This window comes from Indicator indicator, chromosome 13, assembly GCF_027791375.1.
Source record: "Indicator indicator isolate 239-I01 chromosome 13, UM_Iind_1.1, whole genome shotgun sequence".
Lineage (NCBI taxonomy): Eukaryota > Metazoa > Chordata > Aves > Piciformes > Indicatoridae > Indicator > Indicator indicator.
The window spans coordinates 6,351,533-6,374,081 of NC_072022.1; the positions used below are offsets into that span (position 1 = coordinate 6,351,533).

Sequence of the window (22,549 nt, forward strand, 5' to 3'; positions counted from 1 at the left end):
CCTCCACTTCTCTCCATAATGCGGTGAAAACGGGTCTGGGTTACTGATTCATATTTCTAATCTTCCTTTCCTGAACATACAATGTTCTTTTGTGAAATGAATGGTCTTTAATTAATGCACTTGCACAATGCAGGGGCTTGCATAGGGATCGATGATAGGAAGCAACAGGGGATGGTTCCCTCCAAAATGGTTTGTCAGCATTGAGAAAGAAAAGGCAATGTCTATAAAAGGACCACTAATAATGCCCACACGTCTCTCACCATGCTGTCTGAGGGGACATTCCTTCCCTTGTTGACAGTCAAGTGTAATAAGTACATGTCTTCGCTCAATCATTATAGACCATAGAATTGTATTCTTTAATTAGCATGTACTGTTAGCCCTCCTTTCCTTTATAGACTTTTTTCTTTTACAGACAAGCAAAAATATTTTCTTTCTTTTCCTTGAATTCTTTTAATTCTTTAATTAATTTCCTTAGTCCTCTTTCTCTCTTTCTGTACTAAATGTATTTTTTATTGACAATATTCCTACCAGCCAAAGCCAACTTTTTGTGTCAGGAAACTTCTTTCAAGTTTTCCTTTCTTAAAAGGAGTGAAGGCAACACGCATGCGCACGGCTCCCGCCGGGGAGCAGGGCTGCTATGTGCCCAAGGCTGCTGCATCCCTCTAAACTGCAAAGATGTTGCATAAAAAGTCATGCAAAGAAAGCTCTGAGTATGTTCAGGAGCTGCGAAACCCAGCAACATATTAAAATGGGTTATTAGAGTATGGAAGGCGAAGAAAGCTCACCTTCACATTACCTTAGTTGATGAACGAATTACTTCTCTTAAACAGAAAAACAAACCAAGACAAAAGCAAACAAAAAACCAACACTCACCCGTCACACACACACCAAACCCCCTCTCAATACTCCAAGGAATGTTACAAAAAGTGTAATTCTTCAAACAAGCAGTTTCATCCCTCACCTGCCCTGCCAAAAAAAAAAATAACCCCTCGGGGGCAGAAGGGTGCAGCAGCCTTTCGGGAGAGGCTCCAGGTGGAAAAGCTCACCAATATTCAAAATATTAGTGACCCCAGAACCAAACTGTGCGTGCATGACTCCGGGTGCCACTGAAGAGGTAACTAGGAGAACAACAAAGAGACAGGACTACACTTGGGTGACACTGGGCATTGCAGTTTTCACATACTGCCCCTAGGTCAATATTCAAAGTACAGCTCATTTGAAGTCTCCTGTCGGAAAAACGTTATCTCAGAAATGCAGCCAAAGAAGTGGTTTGTGGTGTTGTTTTAATACAAATGCCAACCTAAAACGATTAACATTAAAAGAGGTTAAAGACCAACAAAACCCCACGCATTAGTAGTTGATTGTATGCCACATTAATAGTACACCAGTTTGGGGAATTTTTTTTCAGCTACTAGAGAAAAACAACAGAAAATCAAGGCTGATTACACTCTTTTAGGAATGACTCAGTATCATCCGGGCAAACACATATTTTAAAAGTGCACATTCGTAGAAATAGCCATAGAATTGAAACATTTATAAATATTTATTGTAAAAAAATCCAAATATTAAAAATAAATAGTATGTTCAAACACACAATAGAACAGTCCTTCATTACCAAACATGTGATGAAGGTAAAAATGGAATATAGAAGTCTGGAATGAGATACAACATGTCAACTTTGCAAATGTTTTTGTGTTTTTGTTTGTTTGCGAACTATGTTTTCAGAGGCTTCTTCTCTGTATAGTTCACAAGGAATTTGGTAGATTTTCCCATAAAATGACAAGATCCAGAATTAATAATAATAATAATAATAATAATAACAACAATAATAATAAAATACCCACTCCACTGCAGTTTGACTCGGTCTTTGCACAGGAAAAGCCCCATTTAATTAACAGGGTTCCTTATAATGGCAGTATCAGGTTCAGATCATTCTGTAACAACTAGAACAGAAGTACACTGATGAGTTACAATTTCAAGGAATTCATGTTACGAACAGAGCATGGCATGATCTCCAGTAAGAAACTACTAAATAAACCTTGATAGGGTAATCAATTCAGTATTCACTGTGATGTTTACAAATGAAGATACAAAAGGGGTGCAGTTTGACTATCTTTACACTTACAGACAATAAAACATGAGAGCATATGGAAGCCATCTCTTTGAATGAGTTAACAACTTCGATACATTGCACTATATACATGCTTAATAGCTATTTGGACTGCTAAAACGATCAAAGTCTTTACTCTTACATCTACGCTTTTGGTTTCACTCTACTGGAAAGAAAATGTTTGTTGGTCACATACGGGTGTTAATGAAACCCAACATTTCTGCCTTCTCTCAAGATTCACATTCTGTGCAGCATATGTGCAGGTATAATCTATTAGACGGAAAAGTTCAGAGGATAAAATGCAAAAAATTGGACATCACTTCAACTTTCGAACAGTAAGGTCACACGTCTATGGAGATCTACACATAGAGTTTCACACAGCCACGTATATCCAGATGTATGTCTATACAGATTCGATAGTTTGGTGTTTTCTGCACCCTCTGGGCCCCTAAAGTTATCTTTAAAAGTTTAATTTTATCTCTTTAGAAACGGTTTAAAGCTAACGGGCAGAGAGAGTTTGACAGAGAGGAGAACAAATCGCTGACAAAGAACCTTTTACGTTTCATCAGCGTTGTTAGGACGACGAGTAGGAATTTCTCAGATAATAACTCCCACTTCAAAGATTTCTCAGCTCAATAGAAATTGGCCCATCCTTTTTATTCAACCACAAGGGCTGGCACTAAAGACGACTCAACTGTTTGAAATTTTTTTCATCGTGTTTATTTTTCCCCTATTCACTAGGGTACTTGGATAAAATAAACAACAAGACAATTACTGAAACATGGACTTCTAACTTTCCCGGGTCCACGGCCCAGTGCCCATGGCCCCGGCCGTGCGGATGTCAAGTTCCTCCCTCACCGAGGATCCTCTGCTTGCTGCCGCACAGTGCCGGATGGGCAGGGCAGGACTGGAAGGAGGGCACGGGAGGCCCTCAACCCTCTTTCCCGGGTTCTGGGGGGACTTCCATCAGCACACTTACTCCTCGGGGCCGAGGGAGACCAAGGCTCGGTCTTTCAGTTCCCCTGTGAGGGTTGGGGGTGGGTGGAGAGAGGGAAACACTTCTCGAGCTTTGTGGCTGGGTTTTGCTGTGAGAAGCTGGTCAGAAGTGCTGGTCAGAGGGGATGGCAGCTTTCACCTAGCCTCACTGGCAGCCCTTTACTTTGGGCAGAAGGAGAGCCTGGCTACAACGCCTGTCTTGGGGGCAGGGAGAAGCCCAGCAAACCCCAACTCCGCCAAAGTGTATTTGGTGGAGGAAGTCTATCTCTAGTGGGGAGCAGATTGAGTGTATTAAGCTAGCATGAAACCAAAGGTCAGTGCAAATGTATCTTAATAGACTGTCTCAAATGGAGTGTGCCTCCTTTGAAGGCCGCTTGCTATTGCTCTCCTCATTACCATAGCGATCCTAACGTGGCATGCTGATGCACCATAAAACTCACACTTTCAACCCCAAAATCAGGCCCTTTGAACAACCCGAGCTTGATTAGACCTTTCTCCTTTTCTTTTCCCCCTTAAAAACCATTTCCTTGCCTTTAGAAACCCTCCCTCAAATCCCAAACGCATTCTCTGATCCCGGTAGAAAGCAGAAACAAAAGTGAGCTGAGGCGACAGTTCAAGCAGGCCTTTTCTTCCTGACAGTCTTATCCATTTTTATTATGGTCTGGAACAAGTGCCCTGTTCGCGTGGGTTTTGTTTACCGGAAATTAAATGAAAATGATTTAGTTCACGTCAAACAAAAATATATACTTGTATACACAAGAAAAAGGGCCTGTTAGATGTAAATATTATGTCCTTAATGAAAAGCCTGGACGTGCTCCAGACTTCGCCTTTCACTATTTAAGTATGACTTGCCTATTGCCATAGAAATCCTAACTTACCATGAAGATTCACCGTTGTGAAGAAATACTTCTTTGTACGAGCTTGCTTTGATGTCTAAGGCATAAGATTCAGGCTTTCAGCTGCGTCTGTCTAGATTACCTTGAGAGCAACGGGGTAGGCATCTGTAACAAGCAAATGAAAAATTAAAGGTGATTAGCCTGCACATCCAAATACTTCTGTAAATAGATAAATAAGTAAATAAACAGATCTCAGGACACGATGGAAACATCCCTCCTGCCCGCAGCTGGCTTCTGTACCTCTTGATTTCCATGACACAAGTTTCAGAAGCTGCAGAGGGTCACAATTCTCCCCTAGTTTAGGCTCCTCTTTCACGTAATTGTCCCATCTAGGTAATTCTCTGCGTGTATTACTGATAGGGACACGCTTTTGTCCATATTCGAGGTGTTTAAATAAGAAAATTATCAAATCTGGTCAGTGAGTGAGAGACACACACACACCCCCCCCGGGGAGGAAAACTAAGCTACATCAGCAAGGGAGGTGCTGGGAGCGGGCATGTTTTTAGCCACTGTCTAGTTTATTGTCTTCCTGTATATATATATATATATATACATGCACATATATATAATGTGTGTGTGTGCATGTGTGTACAGTTGTAACACATCAACTCTAGTCACCTGGGCGCAGAGGTGATGCATCAAACACGAGAAGATGCAGTTACAGCATCTTTCTGCCTGCACTCAGCAAGCCACCGAAACCTTTTACAATGGCCCATGCTATTTATTTGCCTATACTATCTGGTATTCTTAAACATCATTAAAGCAATTTAAACGGAACCATCCGGCAGTTTCAAGCTACCCCGGTGAAGAGGTTTGTTTATTTATTTTGGGGTTCTCCCTTCTTGCTTCTTTCTCTGAATCAGGACAGTGAACCTCGCAGGTCTAGTTTGAACCTCTATGGCCGGATAAAGGTACAAAAGCCGTGTTGCTGGACCAGCACCAGCGTCTATCACCAGAGATATTCGCAGAGCACCCGCCGTGGAGCAGAGGTTCTGGGTCCCCACGCTGCCAGGGGGCTGCCCTGCCTCTGCCCTTGCCATGACGTCACGGAGCGGGGTCTGTTCTTCCTCCGCCCCTCCCCGGGAGCCCCAGCATCCACGGTTCAACGGGAGCCACACTTGGGGTGGGGACCGGCGTGTTTGGGTATTAGAAGTCATTACCAGTGGGAGCTAAAATGGATAGTCAATCATCGCACCCCCCCTGGGCTTTTCCTTATTAACGAGTATTGGTGTGGGGGAGGGGGTAGAATATGTCTATATGTATTTATATACAGCAAGAGGGGAAAGTAAAGAGATTCTTTCCAGAAACGTCCATTGAACGGCTTAATTAATCAAAGAATTTAATGGATCCATTTGGTACAATTCGGTAACAAATAGTGTATATATTTTTTTTTCTTTAAAAAACACACTATCAGAAAATCGTGTATGAACAGAACACTGCAGCTCACAGCACTGGTGACAAGAGAAAACCTGTACAGCCAAAATCTGTATGAATCGACTTTGATCCTGCTGGGAAGGGATAAGGAAGAAGAGGAAAGGAAAAAATAATAGAAAGGAAAAAATAATAGAAAGGAAAGGAAAGGAAAAAAAGGAAAGGAAAGGAAAGGAAAGGAAAGGAAAGGAAAGGAAAGGAAAGGAAAGGAAAGGAAAGGAAAGGAAAGGAAAGGAAAGGAAAGGAAAGGAAAGGAAAGGAAAGGAAAGGAAAGGAAAGGAAAGGAAAGGAAAGGAAAGGAAAGGAAAGGAAAGGAAAGGAAAGGAAAGGAAAGGAAAGGAAAGGAAAGGAAAGGAAAGGATAAGGAAAGGAAAGGAAAGGAAAGGAAAGGATAAGGATAAGGAAAGGGAAAGAAAGGAAAGGAAAGGAAATACAAATTAGTGACCTTGTAAACAGACTGGAGCAAGACAGTCAGGGGAGAGGGGTGTGTGGCACGGAGGGAGGAGGTGGCAGCACCCCGGCCGAAGCGAGAGCAGCCCTTCCGAGTGCGAGGTGTCGGGAGCTGGGCCTCGCCGCCAGGCCACCCGCGTACTCGGCAGCGCGTCGTCTCTCGCTCTGCCAAGCGCTCTCTCCGTCTCTCCCGCTCGGCCTCCCTGTGCCCCAGAGCAGCGGTCTCCGACCCCGGCCAGGCGAGGGCTGTCCGTCGCCGCTCCCCGCTAGCAGCGGGGCCGGGGCTCGCCACGGGGGCGAGGCGGGGCAGGGGCGGCGGGGGGCGGCGGGGGCCCGCGGAGCCCCGCTCCCTGACACACGTACCATTCACTCAGGTTGGCGGCAGGCTGCGCGGGCGCGGAGGGCTCTGCGTGGGAACAGGAGGCGGGGGGCTCCCGGCCGGAGTCCGAGGAAGGGGACACCAGTGAGGGCGTGGAGGACTCGTAGCCGGAGCTGGGAGGAGGGGATTTGCAGTGCACTTTCATGTGTTTTCTCAGGGAGCTGGGGTGGGTGTAGGACTTGTCGCAGCCTCTCACTTTGCAGTTGTAGGGCTTGTCGCTGGTGTGGACGTGCGAGTGTTTCTTCCGGTCGCTGCTGTTGGCGAAGCGTCTGTCACAGCCCTCGAATTCACATTTGAAAGGCTTTTCCCCTGCAGGAGGCAATGGGCGAGGACAGTCATTAAGGCGGCGGCCGTGGGGCAGGGAGTGGCGCTGCCCGGTACCCTCCCCAAACCTGCAGCCTCCCTGGGCCCCTCTCCTCTGCCTTGGCACGGATGCTTTCCCCCGGGCAGCTCGCCTCTGGCCTCCGCCTGCCCTCCCCGCGTCACCGGCCCTGCTCTTCCCCGCCCGCTCCACCGAGCGCCCGCGCCGCCGCCGCTTCGTGCCCACTCGGCTGCACAGTCGGCTCCACACCATGAGTGCCCTCTCCGGACAGCTTCTCCTCCCCTTTCCCCTGCCTAGTGTGCCAACGTGGGTGTTTGTGCAAAAGACAGAGCTCCAAGCTCTAAGCAAGCACCGTGTGTTGCCCCCGCAGACTCCCATATCCTGCAGAAAGTGTGATCAGTGATTTATCCCTGGAAAGGTTTTTTACTTTAAATGGGTTTTCCATCCCTCAGGCGCACACTCACAACCTGGCTAGATCACATCCCATCGACTCCATATTTGCACTGATTAGAATCCTGTGAAAGGTTCGCATTCTCCCTCCTTTCCCCGCTCCCCAGCTTGCTGATACTGTCTGTTAAGGCACAAAATCTTTCAAAAGAACATTGATTTGTGGGACAAAACGATAGAGGTTCAGCAGGAAGATGACTAGGCCTGTGCTCAACACTGTGGTGAGGAGAGAATTGATTCCCTTTTCATTTGAACCTACTCAGTCATGGAAGGACTTGTGATCAGGATTAATGTGGCTGGTAATATGGTAACTGACGTTAATCTTAATAGAAACATAATCATGTTGTTGAAGTCCTGTGAAAGTTTAACCTCGGATCGTATGGACCGGGCATGGTAGATGATATATAGGAAGCTTTCAAGGAAACATGCCACAGACAGCTTTGAGGTGAAATGATGACTACATTATTGTCACTGATAATAACAAACTGCAAAACCCCTCTCGCCAAGGAGTACTCAGGTCTTGAACCCATCAAGAATGAAAATAACCTCCTCATTCGCCATAAACCAAAAAGTGCCAAAGCGCAGAAGGCACCACAAAAATACGCTGCCGAGCCTTAAATGTGAAGTGCAAACAAAGCCAGTGTGTGCACCATCATGGCGTATGTTGTCGAAAAGACTTCCAATATTTGTAAAAGCTTCCAGGCCATGTTATTTTCGAATTCATTAGTTGTTTTGTTTCCCCCCTCAGTTTGTCATGATTAAATTTCGGAGGGATGTAGCCCACCTCGCGCTCGGCTGTGAACAGAGGCACATAAAGGAAGGCATTCCAAATATTTCACATGAATGAACTTTATGCAAGGTGGGTGGGAAAAAGCTCATGGCTCCGCGTCTGAAGTATGTCCCTTCTGAACTGTAATAATCAACGTGGAGCTCTCACATCCTGCACCGCTAACATTTGCACAGACTAACATTAGCAGAGAGATAGGTAAATACCTGGCGTGACAGGGAAAGGGGGAAGAGGTTAAAAATAAGGTCTCTTAGAAAAAAGATGCGAGACCAAATGCTGTTGACATACAGCGGTGGATATGCATGTTATATACCACGTACGCACATAATCTAATTACACTTTCACCTAAGGACCTTCAGCATCTAAGTTGAGACAACAAATCAAGGATATTAGTGTAGTACAAGCAAGCAGTAAGTTAGGAGACCCCAGGGAAAGCCATCCTCATAAGCACTCTGCTTGTGCATAGTGAGCTACATTCAAGTAAAAGCGGGCTGCGGCGCGTTCCGCTTTCCCGAGAGTTGAAAAATGTCCAACTTTGCTTAACTCCCTGAAAGAGACACTGAAAAGTCCCTCCGTACAGTCAGGTTTCAAGTGGGAAGAGGGCAGCATTTTCTCAGCTGCCTGGCTTGCATTCTTTGAACGCCTCCATAAAGAGGAACCATCCGAACCATTTGCAAGTATTCCTTTCACGAGCAGGTTTTCCTACGTGGAAATCCCTACCCGACAGGGAAAGGACATTTTAGAGGTCCTGGCTGCCGCAGCCGGGTACGGAGGTGCAGCCACGCAGAAAGCACCGCGGGCGATGGAGAAGCGCAGGATCTCAACCGCCATTTTACCCCCATACTTGTAGCTGGGCAAAAGTGTTCAGTGAAATTCAGCTTGGAAATTGTGGCATAATCCCCCTTCTTCGGGAGTGGATTAAGGTATTTACCAACTTCTCCGGGGGGGTGATGGGTTGTGTGTGCGGGGGGGGCGGGGGGTGGGGAGCCGGAGGTGGCGGCCCCCGGGCTGCGAGCGGGGCGCGGGGGCGGCGGGGGCCGCCTGTGAGGGAGCGGGGCTCCGTCCCACGCCTCGCACTATTGTTCCTGGCCTGCTGGGAAGGCGGCGAAGTGATCCCTTCCCGTCCTGCTCGTCCTGCTGCCGCCGCCTTAACGGCCTTATCCTCCAGCCTGGAAAATTCGCACGTCGCCAGAAATCCCTCTGCCTGCTCCCCGGCCTCGGAGAAATCAGAAGTCATTAATATTTGAGGAGGCAATAATTTTCCTGTTGAATCTAGAACTGTCTTCATGAATAATTCGTAGCGTGTTCTATTAGGGTTTGAGAAACATTGCGTTTTTGACAACTTCTGGGTGTTTAATAGAAACGGTGGAACCATAAAGGCCCTGCAGGAGTTTTCACAATACAGCAATTAATCACCGGGAAAGTTAAAGCGAAAAGTACAGACGCGCGGAATGATGTTTAATAAACGCAAACCTCCGATCTCGGGTTTGCCCTGAACCTGCCTCTCCGATGTAGGTCAGTTTTCCCAAGAATTTAACCATTTTCTGCTTCAGAGACTTCAAACAGTGAGGCCGTTAAAGAGCAGTAAAAGTTTGTTTACTTAAGAAAAACACTGTCATTAAGAGATGAGCTCCCCCGGTTAATGGCCGTACCTGTGCCGATCCGACAAGGAGCTGGCTCCGATACAAGTTAGGTGACCCGGGGAATACTCCTTTCTCTTCGGAAAAGAAGTCCGAAAAAGCAGCAGAGGAACACAACTTTGCTATTGCTTCCCCCCCCCCCCAACTCCCCTCTCCTACACACAGACGAGCTATTCATAGAGCGATGGAAAAATAATTAGGTGACGAGTGACGGTCGCTGTAAAATCTCTGTGCTATGTATAGACGATAGCAATATTAAATTAGTATACATTCCGCATATTATATCACGTCGAGTTAAATCATAAAATGCAATTCCTGAAAGGTCAAGCCCTGCACCGAGCATGGGGGAAGGGGAGTTTTATGAACTGCAAGGTGAAAAAAATCGTTTGGCTGTTAGCAGATCTTACAATAGGATTATGTAGTTTCCCTTGCAGTGCATAAGGCTGTAGAGAAGGGTGTAGGAGGTGGAAAACCGTACACTGGAAGAGATTTAATTTTCAAAAAGGGCTTATTTCTTATCTTCTTCTACAGAGGGAAAAAAAAGAAACACACACAAAAAAAAAAGAAAAACAAAAACAGAGAGAAGGTAGAAAAAATAAAATAAAAAAGAAAAAGAGAGCCTGAGCTACAGACTAAAACCACCGGCTGCTAAACTAATTAATATAACTTCATAAGTTGGTTCTGAAAGTGTGAAAACTTTCTACGTGCAAGTTCATTAATTATAAATGCTTTCCTGGCCGGAAGAATTCAAACGTAGTTTTGCAAGATCGTCCATTGAGTTACTTTATTTTCTGAACTAACAGATGTTTCTGACACATGTCTCAATTTCGCTTAGCAGAGCTGCAAATGACATTTCAAAATGTAAAGGCTGAAACAATACCGGGTTTTCTTTTCCTTTTTTTTTTCCCTCTCGAGAATAAGAACTTGCAGCTCCTCATATTTGCGAATGCAGAGAGTCGTTGGAAGGCAATGCTCATTAAAAATGTCAGTGTTATTCAGATCAAACATTTGAAACTCCTTCTGCCCAAAACAAAACTGTTGAACGAAAAGGTCGCAGCTGTGTTATTCTCACAATGTTTGGGCAGCAGCATCTCAGCGACATCAGTCAAAACCGACTAGACAAGTTGTAACTTCTATTGTTCACTTTTAATTTGTGAGCTTGCACAATGATTTCATTTTTCCCCAACTACTTTAAATTGAAAAAAAAAAATTAAATCCTCGCCTGTGTGAGTAAGCAGAAATAGAATAGTAGCTATATCTCTCTATATTTACACAGACCTACCCGCATAAACGTTACAGAAACCTCTCGGCAAAACTAGGAAAAAATATGGACGAGAATTCTGAGATTTGTTCTCTCTCTCCCTTCCCGCCCCCCCCGCCCCTCACGCCCCGCTTCCCCATTTCTCCCCCTCCTCCAAACGGTAAAGAAGCAAACAAATCTGAGAATTTATTTTTCCAGAAGTACTTGGCGTGCATTCAATAACAACGCAAAGGATACATTGAAAACAAAATAAAGCAAAACAGTATGATGAATAACAGAGAGAGAGTAAAGAGAGCTGTACATACTGACCTGTATGAGTTCTTTTGTGTATTTTGAGATTCTCTGATCTGGCAAAGACTTTGCCACAGCCTGGGAAAGGGCAAGGGAAAGGTTTTTCACCTGTGTGGACTCTGATGTGATTTACAAGTTTGTATTTGGCCTTGAAAGGTTTCCCTTCTCTTGGACATTCTTCCCAGAAACATATGTGATTGGACTGCTCAGGTCCTCCAACGTGCTCCACTGTGACATGAGTCACCAGCTCGTGCATCGTGCTGAAAGTTTTCGAGCATAATTTTTTGGGAGTCTGGTCCAACTCAATCCACTTACAAATGAGTTCCTGTTTGATGGGCTGCCTCATGTAACGAAAAAAGGCACCCGGGCCGTGGTGTGGAGCCAGATTCACGTTCAGATTCATGCCACTGTAGCTATGAAGAGAAGAAGCAGGAAAAGGATCTGTCCTGGAGGCTGGTACTTGAGTGAAATGTTCAGACCTGGCGTACATATCTCCAGGTAACCCCAGTCTTATCTGTCCGTTTAGATGGCCACCTGGAGCTGCATGGGGAGGCTGCTCATGGAGTCCAGTGAACAGAGAGGGATTCCCGGCTTCTGAGTGGTGGTGGTGGTGACCATGGTGTCCTGGGTAGCTACCTGTTGTTGAGACAAACAGTCCGTGGTGAGAACTTACAGCGGGGTGCTGCTCAGTCAGCCCTGGCATGAGTGAGGCCGGCAGGTCTCTGCGTATGAAGAAGTCCCTACCTGCTGCCAGAGCCTGGGCTGGGTGAGAGACGGGGTAAGGGGTTGCTGGTGATTGCGCCGGGCCAAACGCTCCCCTTTGACTAGAGACCACCTCGACTTGGCCTGCCATATGATGATGATGGTGATGATGATGATGGTGGTGGTGGTGGTGGAGCTGGTGATGGGCATGAGGGGCAGGGCTGAGCTTAAGGGCCGCGGGGTGATGCTGAGGAGGAGGATGGTGGCGGTGCCCCATGTACTCTGGCTGGAGCGGCCCGAGGCGGGACTCGGCGACGTGCTCCCCCGGCTGCGTGGGCGCCGTAGAGTGGGGGTGCCTGGCGAAGCTCGGGAAGCTTGTCATGCTTTGAGGGGGGTGGTGGTGGCGAGGAGCCCCCGCCAAGTCTACTAATCTCAGCGCCGTGTTCCGCCTGGAGAGAGCAGCAGGGTCCATCACTGGGATCCCCAGAGCATCCAAGCTCATTAGCTTCTAAGACTAAAAAGTCACCTAACGGCGGGAGAAGAGAGACACAGAGTGGGGGAAAAACTATATATATTTTTTTAATTCCCCCCCCCCCCAAAAAAAAAAGTTTCCCGGTTCCGCTGTCCCTGCGGCGGGGCACCAGGGCGAAACTGCCAGCGGGTGGGCTCTGCGGGGCCGGAGGGGGCTCGCTTTTGGCGGCGGCGGGCCGGGGAGGTCCCCCAGTGCGGCCCGTCCCCCGCGGGGCCAGCAGGCAGCCCCACGCGGCGCGGCGCGGCCGCGGGACGGGATGGGACGGGGCGGGACGGGGCGCGGGTGGCCCCATACCGCCTTCGGGCCGCTGCGCCGGCCCCGCCGGCCAAACAATCACTGTGCCTCCCTATTGGCTGTCGCTGCGGTGGCGTCACCGGTGACAGGTCCTGCCACTGACTGAAAGGTTCTCTTCGTGCCGTGGGGGGTGTGTGCGGGGTGTGCGAAACTGGCTGCGCATGTGCAGCCGCCCGGCGGCCCCCTTCTCGCGGTTACCGCCCCACGGGGCCACTCCGCCTGGCCCCGGGGCACGGCCGAGCCTGCGACCGCATCCCAACACGGTGGCAGGAGGCCCTCCCCAAGGTCTTATCCCGGGGCTGCGCTGGCCCTGCCGTCGAGACGCTGCCGACCTTCCGCCAACGGGCTGCGGCCATGGGGGAACAAAGCCAAGGCGGGCGGAGGGAACATGTGCGAAAGTACCGCGGCCGTACGCCCCGGCTTTTGTGCGTTCCCGCTGCCCTGCCCCGAGGCGGGAGGCAGCCCGCAGTGTTATCCGCCCGGGAGAACCCCGCCAGTCCCTGCCGCCCAGCCGGATTCACGGGATGTGAGGCGGCTCAACGCCTACCGCGGATGCAGGCCCCAGGCCAACCTGCGGCTCCCCGCCACTTGTTGACAGCGCGGGGAGCGGGTCCTTCTCCGGCAGAACCGGCGGCTGGAGCCCTACCGCCAAGTGGTGGGCTGGGCGTGCGCTCCTGGCTGCTCCTCGGGCAGCTGTACTGCTGACCGAGCCCTGACAAAAGATTCCTGGAAAACTCCCCGTCCCCTTCTCTTTTGGCAAGTTTTAGCAATTATTTGGTTGCTGGCTGCTGGATCAATGCGAGAAGTCGTGATGTTCAGAATGAATCTGAGTGTTTAACCCAGAAGAGGGAGTCTCTCTGCCTTTCTTTCTCATGCACACTTACAGGGTAGTTCCATGTAAAAATCCCCATCTTTGGCTTGAAGGAAAAGCATTGCAAAACATTCGTAATGGACTAATTTCTGATGCTTCTCATCTGAAGGAAACAACAACCTTGCAGGGTGTATATGGCTAATGACAGAGGTATAGGTTGTAGTTTCACCTGAGGCCTTATAATTTTAGAAAAGCTTAGGGCTTCAGAACGGAAGGAAGCATCTACTTATACTTTTTAAGAGGGGGACTGGGAACTTAAAAAAGTAAATGAAACACGTGAAAAGCTTCTGCTTTATGAAAGAAAAACACAGATATAAATATCTGCCAACTGTATTACTGCAGAACTTGGATCCTGACTTAAAATGACTCCACTAGTCTTACAAAATAAAGCAACAATTAATTCTCTATCCATTCTGCCAAACTCTCAGCATTTTAATACATTGACTTGCTGTTAACTTGCCATTGGATACTGTACTGCATGCACACCAGTAGAGCTCCCAGATCAGAATTTTGCATCTCCTTAAAAATTCAAAAATATTAGCAATCAGAAGGTCTTATGTTAAGCAGTACAACAAGAAACTGACAACGTCAGATCAACTGCTCTCATAGCAGAATCTACCAGCCAATGATCAAAACCCACAAGATTAAACTGTAGGATGTATATAACAACATATGGGACATTTTTATCACAGCTTCCTATACTTTGGAGTAGCTGCAGTTACATATTTTGGCTCTGCTTGGCTTTTAACATATTTCCCCTGTAACATAAGGCTGATATTCAGGTAACTAGCTATAGATACATTTTCATGTACATCTTTCTGAGTGGAGATGATGAAAAGTGACAAATGATGCAATTACCTCTCCATCCTTACAGAACATGTTTACGCAGGCATTTTAAATCACACACCACCCTTGCAATATCTCAACTTCCAAGTCTAGTTGCTCTACGAAATGTATTTGACCATCCTATTGATGACCATCTCAATAGGAGTGCACAGAAGAGACAAACGTTAGGAAGTATGAATCTGTTACTTACAAATGTACTGAGAGTGTGAATTCCAAATAAAGCAGCTTTCCTCATACTTCCTTAAAACACTGCATCTCTACACACTTGTTATCCATCAATTCTGCCACTTCTCAGTCAAGGGAGAAAACATCTGGAACAGTTTATCAATTTTAAAAAATGTCATAACTGGTTTGTCCTAAGCTCATTTAAAATATTTGATAGTTTCTTGTCAGACACTCAAGGCTCTCATCTCTCCCCTCACTCAGGGCTCTTTCTCACTCCCTTTTCCAGGCAGTGCAGGAGAACCTGGCCTTCGGTGTCCCTCACTGTTAGGTGAAGTTGGTGTGAGCCCCGGTTTCGCGGGGGGGATGGGGGGTGTGAGGGTTGGAGTGGGGCCGGGGGCGGGCGGAGGCCGCCACATGACAGTGGGGAGGCGGAGAAACGGGGAAGAGGTGGGGAGCCGGACCAGATCCGGCCGAGCCCCGTGCATCTGTCAGGACGTTTAGAAAACTTGACCGTCTGATTGTGCAGCCCTTTGGCAGCTTGAGCTCATACGGCTGCCACTCAAGGGATGACCGACATCTCCTGTTTCTTGGCAGCAGCCTGAGACGTATCGGACCAGATGAGCCAGGCTCTCGGCAAACTCTCAAATGTGTCAGTATTAGCTTATGCAGGGACATTTAAAAAATAATTAATTAAGTAAGTAAGTAATATTATTATTTGCTTTCCAACCCATCTGGCTACAGTAAGGGCATCCCCTTCTAGACTGCCCTCGAGACTCGTGATCTGGATAAACTCGGAGCCTTTCCAGAGAGAAACCAAGATTACTCAAGCAGCAGAACAGAAACATCCTGAGCTGAAGCTGCAACTCAGACGTCAGAGCAGTTCGACAGCACAATACTTACATAAAATCTACAGGATAGGTCTTATAGTATAGATCTTATACAGAGGGACCACAATGCTCTCTTGAGTGTCAAGTCAACAGGAATAGAAGGGCAGCTTGTTCCTGAGCACAAATTTTCTCGTGGCTGCTGTTTCAGCTACCAACCCTCGGTCCCAAACCCTGTCCGCGCTGGAGGAATGCTTTAGAAAGGTGACATGTTGTAAACGCTAGCCATAAGCACTTCTACCCTTTGCTACCCTCGTCCGACCCTGCAGCTGGTCCAACTCTCTCGGGGGAGACGCGAGCTGGCGCCGCACGTCGGGGCTATGCCCTGGGAGGAGAGCAAAGCTTCCTGACTCGCCGTGCTTGGACCAAGCGCTCAACCTGCCCACATCTCGGGGGTGCGGGACCGAGACGGGCAGCCGCAACCCCCTGCGTGAACCCCCGCTCAATGCAGGACGGCTGCCAGGGCCTGCGGTATGAAAACTAAGCTGCACACGCCTTTGTGGTAGAGCCCGGCAATGGGGACAGCTCCAGCTCCTGGACGGCTATACAGACACAACACACTTTGCCTTGATTTTTGTTAGGAATGTACCCGCACAGCAAGGCGTTTATCTGTATTTCTGGTTTTGACGGAGAAAGAGCTTGCTGTGAAAGTGAGGTGCAAAGTTCCAGAAAGCCAAGTGCCTGTGGTCTTTGACTTGGTGCCAAATCGTGTTCACCCTTAGAGTTATGCTCAGCGCAAGGACCAGCTCTGCCTTAGAAAGCATCGGGAAGACTGAAATCTGACCTTCACTTTTTCTTGTTCTCCTCCACTCCTGAACGCTGAAACTTCTCTTTCCGATGAGCCAACTAAAAACTTTCTAGCCAGTGGGCTCGAGGGCTGGGATGAGGCAGGATGCCCTGAACTCTCCAGACAGCAGGTTCTAGGGATTAAGCTCAGACTTCAACTCCCGGATGAGAGAAGGGGAGTGGAATCATCTGAAAAACTAATATTTACTGTGATAAATGGAAAAATGAAAAGGACACAGGGGACAGAGAAGTTACCCTGTGCGATTACTTATCCCCAAACTCGCACTGGGCAGAAAGGATGAGGGAGTCAGCGAGTGTCACGGGGACAGGCACAGAACCTGAGCCCGAGTTCCTGGCTTCCCGACGGAAGGCACCTCTGCTTAGGAGAAGTTGGTTCCAGAAAGTTTTCAGCAAATCCAGAGTCTTTTCGGAGAGAAGTGGGGAGGGTACCAAGTAGCTGGGGAGCACACAGCCTTTGTTTCTACTCCCTTGTCCCATTCCCACTTACGGGGATTTATTTTTTTCAGAGTTCCTGGATAACGGAAACTCTGCTAGAAGATGAGCAAAGGATTGTGCCGAGGTTTGCCTCTCACTTTTTGTGACCTAGAGCTACCCTAAGACAAGTAAATCATATGCTTATTTTAAATAGAATATTTCATTCAGTACCTCAAGATTAAGGTATTCCTGTCAGATAAGCTGTCAGTCGCTAACTACTTAGACACCACATTGTGGAAGCCTGGTATCCCTGGTAAAGATGATACATATCATGTAAACCCCATCAACAAGATCAAAGTCTTCTTCTTTAATAGGATCCAATACATGTCAAACCTCATTCCAATCAAATCGTCCGTAAATGAATTCAAGATGAATATGTCATAGAATAATGTGACAGTGCAATCACATGGGGTCAGGGGTTGTTGTTTCAATGAGAGAGTCGTCAAATATTAATTCTAGAACCTCCAAATTAATAGGCATTGGGCAGGATTAGACAGCTGCTGATGGGGAGTTGTGTTGCTGATTTGTGTTTATGCTAGTACGTTAAACACTAAGCTGAAAAAACATTGTTTTCCCTGAACTGGAAAAAAACCACCCAATACTGTATTTTAACTTACTTGACTTTTCCAGGATGTTTCTGTGAAGTCTTTTTCTTTTCCTTATTAGAAAGGGAGTCTTATGCCTCATTTCCTGACTTTGTTCCTGTTTGGAGAAAGAAGTGGAAAGTTAAAAGAAAACCATTTGTGGGTGATATGAAATGAATAAAGCACATATATATATGTATATGATTCGATCATGATGGATTCAAAAAGAAAAGGTAAAAAACGAACAAGCAAAACAAAACACAAGAGATAGGCAGTGAAGGTGGAGGGAAGAGAGGCTTTCTCCAAGGGGAACTGGAGACTGTCTCCCCGGTAAAGCAGCACATGTTTTATAGAGTCATGAAGTTTCCATGGCTGATTTAGGGAAAAAAATAAATAATGGAAGGACATCTTTTCAGTTCTCCTTTGATCTGACATGCACCTTCTGGCAGGCTATTGTACGGAGGTTTTTACCAACTCGACTATATTGTTTACAGATCCTTCCCTCCCGAAATTTAATTTCAGTCTGTCTTAGAGTTACCAAGGCAAGTTGTTGTCTCAGCAAGGATTAGTATAGTACCACCCTGGCACTTCTCCCTGACTGTAATTTTCAGCCTGCTCTTTGCACTCTGCAAGGCAGAAAGCTGCCTCTGCTGCAGGCAGAACTTTGTACAGCTTTCTCTGAGCGGCAGCAATAACCCTGAGAATAGAGTTGGGGTTTGATGCACTGGCTGAGTCTGAATTTTTGCAGGTATCTTTGAAATGTTCAGAAGGTTTTGTTTGTTTTGTTTCATGCTGGTTTTTTGATTTTTTTTTTTAATACGGAAAAGCACACTATAATCTGTAATCAGTTAGTTCAGAGGAGATTATTATCATTGTTGTTGTTACTATTATTATGGACACTCCAGGGCTGGTAAATAAAAATCTATAGTAACACAAATAATTGATGATGTTAATTGTGAAACTTCATCATCGTATCACAGTCATACTCTATCACAAATGATTTGGTGTTCTCAGGGTTTTCACCGCTGCAATGAGAATTACTGCAGGTAAAAAAAAAAAAAAAGAACTAGAAGAACCCCTTAGGAATTACATTTTCTAGTCAACTTACATTCATCCTCACAATTTTATCAAATTAGAGCAGCAAACACTGCCCGGCTAGCAAGAGGTTTGCAGGAGTTGTGTTTTATTGGTTAGGATAGGAGGCTGGAGGAGTGCTCAGTTCCCAAACATTTGCCAAAACTTGTTCAAACTGGACAGGGGGAAAAAAAAATCCCAAACCAAACAACCCCCTAAGCCCCGAAACCTCAAAACCTCTGCATTTAATATTTCAAATGTTGGCCAGATGACAAAAAACGAAGGCAAAACAGTTGTGTGTTTCAGAGTAAATGTTCACTAAAACTCTGGCTGGACCTTGCACTCCTCTGTCACCTAGACAGTGTCACTGGCGAATGCCCCATCGTCCCGAGCTGCTCGGATCGCAGTCGCGCCGAGCCTCCGGGCTCTAGGGAGTGGTATAAGACCTCACCAGGGTCTTACCCTGGGACCAGGGGTAGGAGAAGCTGCAGCCCGCGCTGGCGGGACTTTCTCCCTTCCCCAAATGCTCACCCCACACCCAGTCAAAGGTGCAGCGGCAGAGCGGGGCCGGGGGCAGGAGTCGTCCCCGCCGGAGCCCGGCCGCTCTGGGCTGGTTTGACGACGTTGCCCCAGGATGCGTGGGCCCGCCCGGGCATGCGGCAGCGTGGACGGCATGTGCCCCGCCGCCATCTGTTTGTCACGCAACATATGCTTAACGCGGCCGCTCAGGGTGAAGGGAGCACTCGCCGAGAAAGTCTCGGTGAAGAAATAAAGTTACTTGGCACCGGCTGGCGAGAGCCTTGAGGCCAGCCCGTAGAACGCAGTCTGGGCACGGCCGGGCTGTCCAGACTTGAGGGACCGAGTGACAGAGGCGCAGGGGGGCGAGGGGCTCAGGGGTGCCGGCGCCTGGGGCCGGCACATGGAGCTGGGCTCGGGTCGGAAGTCGACCTCGAGGCCATCACCATCAGCGAGCATTTGGGAGCATCTTCCTTTGCCCAGGCAGCTCCGGGAGCGGGGCGGCCCCTCAGGGACAGGACCGAATTCCAAACCCCTCCGCGGGGTCAAATTGGCGGCGGCCACCCGCTCCTTTGGCAGATCCCCTGTCTCTGCCTGCAGGGGGTTTGAGGCGTGGTGGAGGGGGCCGGCCGGGCTCCCGGGATCCGTCCCTCCTGCACCCGCCTATAAAGAAGGGCGTGCGACGCTGAAGCGCCGGCTCCCCCGGCGCGCCCCCGTGGCACCGGGCGTAGTGGTGGGCGAGGCGCTGGGCGAGGAGCGCGTCCCCCGGGACGCCTCCCCACGCGCTCGCCATTGTCAGGATTTCTCACTCTCTGCCCTCGGCCGCGGGACCCAGCCGAACCCGCCGCCTGCCAGCCTGGCCGCTATCGAGGCTCGGAGAGCCTCCGCTCGGCTCCGTGGACCCCTGCCACCTCGCCTTGACTGTAGTGTGAGGCCAGCCCCACCCCAGACTCAGGGGGGCGTCGCGGCGTCCAGTGGAGGGTGCCAGAGCCCCCCCTTGAAGACGCCGGGCGCTTCTCCCTCCGCCCTCCCCCGCCCGACGAGGTATGCCGCCGGGGCTGGCCCCGTGTGGGTGAAGGGCAGCCGAAGCATTGCCCCCTCGCATGGTGGGGGTCCATCCCTTCTTCCTCGGGGTGGCCAAGCCGCCTCTCGCCGGGGCCTCCCTTAGGGCAGGGAGCTTTGGTCCAGCCCTCGGGGCAGGCAGTGGGGGCTAGCCAGCTGCCAAGGCTGCCCAGGCGCTGTCTGCTCCCAGACACTTACCCCTGCAACCTGTTGAAGGTTTCCCCTCATTTCTAAACTGTCAGAAATAAAAGGGAGAGAGGGGAAGGCAGGGGGAGGGTGGGGGAAAGGAAGGAAAAAAAAAAAAAGAAAGAATAAAGAAATTCCCTCTCCCCCCCCTCCAAGAACCCACCACCTCTTTGGCGCTTCCATCGAGGCGGTCATCCTTCATTTCTTCTTTTGCTTTCTGGAAGCAGTTAGAGAATGTATGATGAAGCAGAAATGAGCCGTCAGGATGATATTTTAATGGCTTATATGTCACGTTGGTGCATGTGGCTTTGAACTGGAGCAGCTTTCGTTTCCTGCAGAGAGCGCGCCGCAAATCCCACTTGATAACTTCTACAACCCACAACATTTTTTTTTTTGCATTCACTCTTACGCTGTATATTTAGATACCCTTCCTAAAAATACCCTCTCGTCTCTCTTCTCGTGTGTTTTGCACCGAACTGGAATGATCACTGGGTTCCCCTCTCACTGTGAGTAGGCTAGCTCTGGACTACCTAACTTCTAATGCCATCACCGCGAAGACTTCACAATAACGCTGACAACTCTGTCCTTTGCTTACTTTTAGCACCAGATCCAGAAAGTAATGTAACATCCACAAAAAGACCACCTCTGCACACAGGAGCGCTCCTAGAGCAGACAAACCTGTTGCTATAAGCTGTGGCAATCCTGCGAATTGGTCTGGCAGAATAAATGCAAACGTGTAGATCCAGCCCAGCGTTACTCTGAAAAAAAAAATTGAAAGCCTTCCCTGATCCAAGGGAAATTACATAATACATCTGCTTTGAAAGCTATCTCCACGCATGAAGCACAGGCAAACTGCATCTGCAGATAAACTGCCCCGGAACATCCTTTCAAGGCGTACCGAAGTTTATTTGTTGTTGTTTGTTTGCTTGTTTTCTGGGCGCAATGACCATTTTTATACCTTTCGCAATGAGACAGTTCTCAGCCGAGAGGGGTTTGCGCAGCAACACTGCTGCTCTGATTCCTCAGTACCTGCGCTGCATATTGCTTACCAGCGCCTTTAATTAGAGAGGATGAGTTTAAAGTTTCTTTGTTTGGCATTAGGAATTGGAGGGGCTCGGACTGAGCTGCGAAGGAACCAAGTGAAGGACTGAACAAAGGCGAAATGGAAAGAGCCCGACTCTTGGAGATCTTTTGGTATTTTCGTTACTAGAAAATCATTAGAGCTAATGATATGCAGGCGACTGAGAAAATAAATAATTTGCCAGTTTAGTACATACACACGTACACATAGTCACATTCGTAAGTGTAGATATACACAGGCACACAGAGTCGTCTACATTTTAAAGTTTCACAAGATTTTTTTTCTTAGTGCCGAAGCATCGTTTAAAATATTGTGCAAATGTTGCTTAGCTTAATCGATTAAGCCACAAAGGTTTTCTGCTTTTAAATACCGTACTTATACCTTTCAACAATCATTTTAATATATAGTCAATGGCTCTTTGTAATGAGAACAAAAAAGAACTATCCGCAGTTTTTCAATAGACTTTGAGCTGGGGAAAGACAGGTTAATCGAGGGTTGCATCTAGAAAACAACCAAGTGTTGTATGTTTGCACTGAATCCAAATGTCTGCATTTTTCTAACTAAATCAAAGGGAGTGTTATTTCTTTTTCTGCTCACTCATCTGAAGGTAAGTAAATTTTCTCTGGCGATCAAAAGCCTGGTCAGCAACAAAGACACCGCCTGCTTTTTCCACCGTCCTAGTGTGGCAAGTTGAGGAATTTCAATAACTGCGACAAGGGTGACTGATTTGTGAACTAGAAAAGATTTGAATGTCAGAAAATTTACATTGCTCCCATCGAGGATTTTAAATAAATAAATAAATAAAATTTTAAAAATCCGTGAGTTTCATGCAGCAGAAGGGGAAACAATGTAGGTTTGGGAAATTTACAGTTCTACCTGAATGAAAGAGACTCCGTAATAAGAGAGAGCGAGATAAAGAGAAAGAGAGAGAGAAAGGAGAAAGAAAATAACAAAAAAGAGGCGAAACAACAATAACAAAAGTAGAAAGTTCTCACCCACCTGCGTTTTGATGGGTGCAGAAAACAAGATTTATTTCAGAAATCTGATGGAGGGATAGAGTCAGCTACCCAGAGAAATCACGCCTGGTGCTTAAAAATAAAATCAAACGCACCCAACACCTACTCTCGCAGAGCTTCAGTTTTAAACAAGCGGAAAACAACTTCAAAAGAACCGACTCCCTACGGGGTTTCTCTTTTCAAAGCCTAAAAAGTTGCTCAGTGATCTTAAAAATTCTGGATCACCAAGAAATCATCATTACCATCATTATCTGAGTGCGGGAGAAAGAGGGACAGAGAGGGAGAAAGTAGGTGAAAAGAACCTTAATAATAATCAAAGATTTTTTTTTTTTCCTTAGCACACATACACACAAAAAGATGCGCTGGAAATATTTTCGTGAAGAGAGGAAAAAACAAACAAACAAACAAAAAGCTTTATATATTTAAATAAAAATTAAAATAAAAA

At 47.5% G+C, this 22,549-nt stretch overlaps 1 protein-coding gene across 1 annotated transcript; it reads right to left on the reverse strand.

The window, feature by feature from the left end:
- Positions 1–6,149: 6,149 nt before the first annotated feature.
- Positions 6,150–12,214, reverse strand: ZIC4 (Zic family member 4). Its single transcript, XM_054385917.1, has 2 exons — positions 11,029–12,214; positions 6,150–6,571 (listed from the first exon to the last, which is right to left on the reverse strand). The coding sequence occupies exons 1-2, from the start codon at positions 12,212–12,214 to the stop codon at positions 6,150–6,152; spliced, it is 1,608 nt and encodes a 535-aa protein (XP_054241892.1).
- Positions 12,215–22,549: the final 10,335 nt, after the last annotated feature.

What these genes read in the sequence shown, in the direction of transcription:
- ZIC4 (XM_054385917.1), bottom strand. Translation starts at nt 12,214, where the DNA reads ATGAGCTTGGATGCTCTGGGGATCCCAGTGATGGACCCTGCTGCTCTC. An exon ending in ACACAAAAGAACTCATACAG is followed by an intron (nt 6,572 to 11,028) that starts GTCAGTATGTAC and finishes TGCCTCCTGCAG; the next exon opens with GGGAAAAGCCTTTCAAATGT.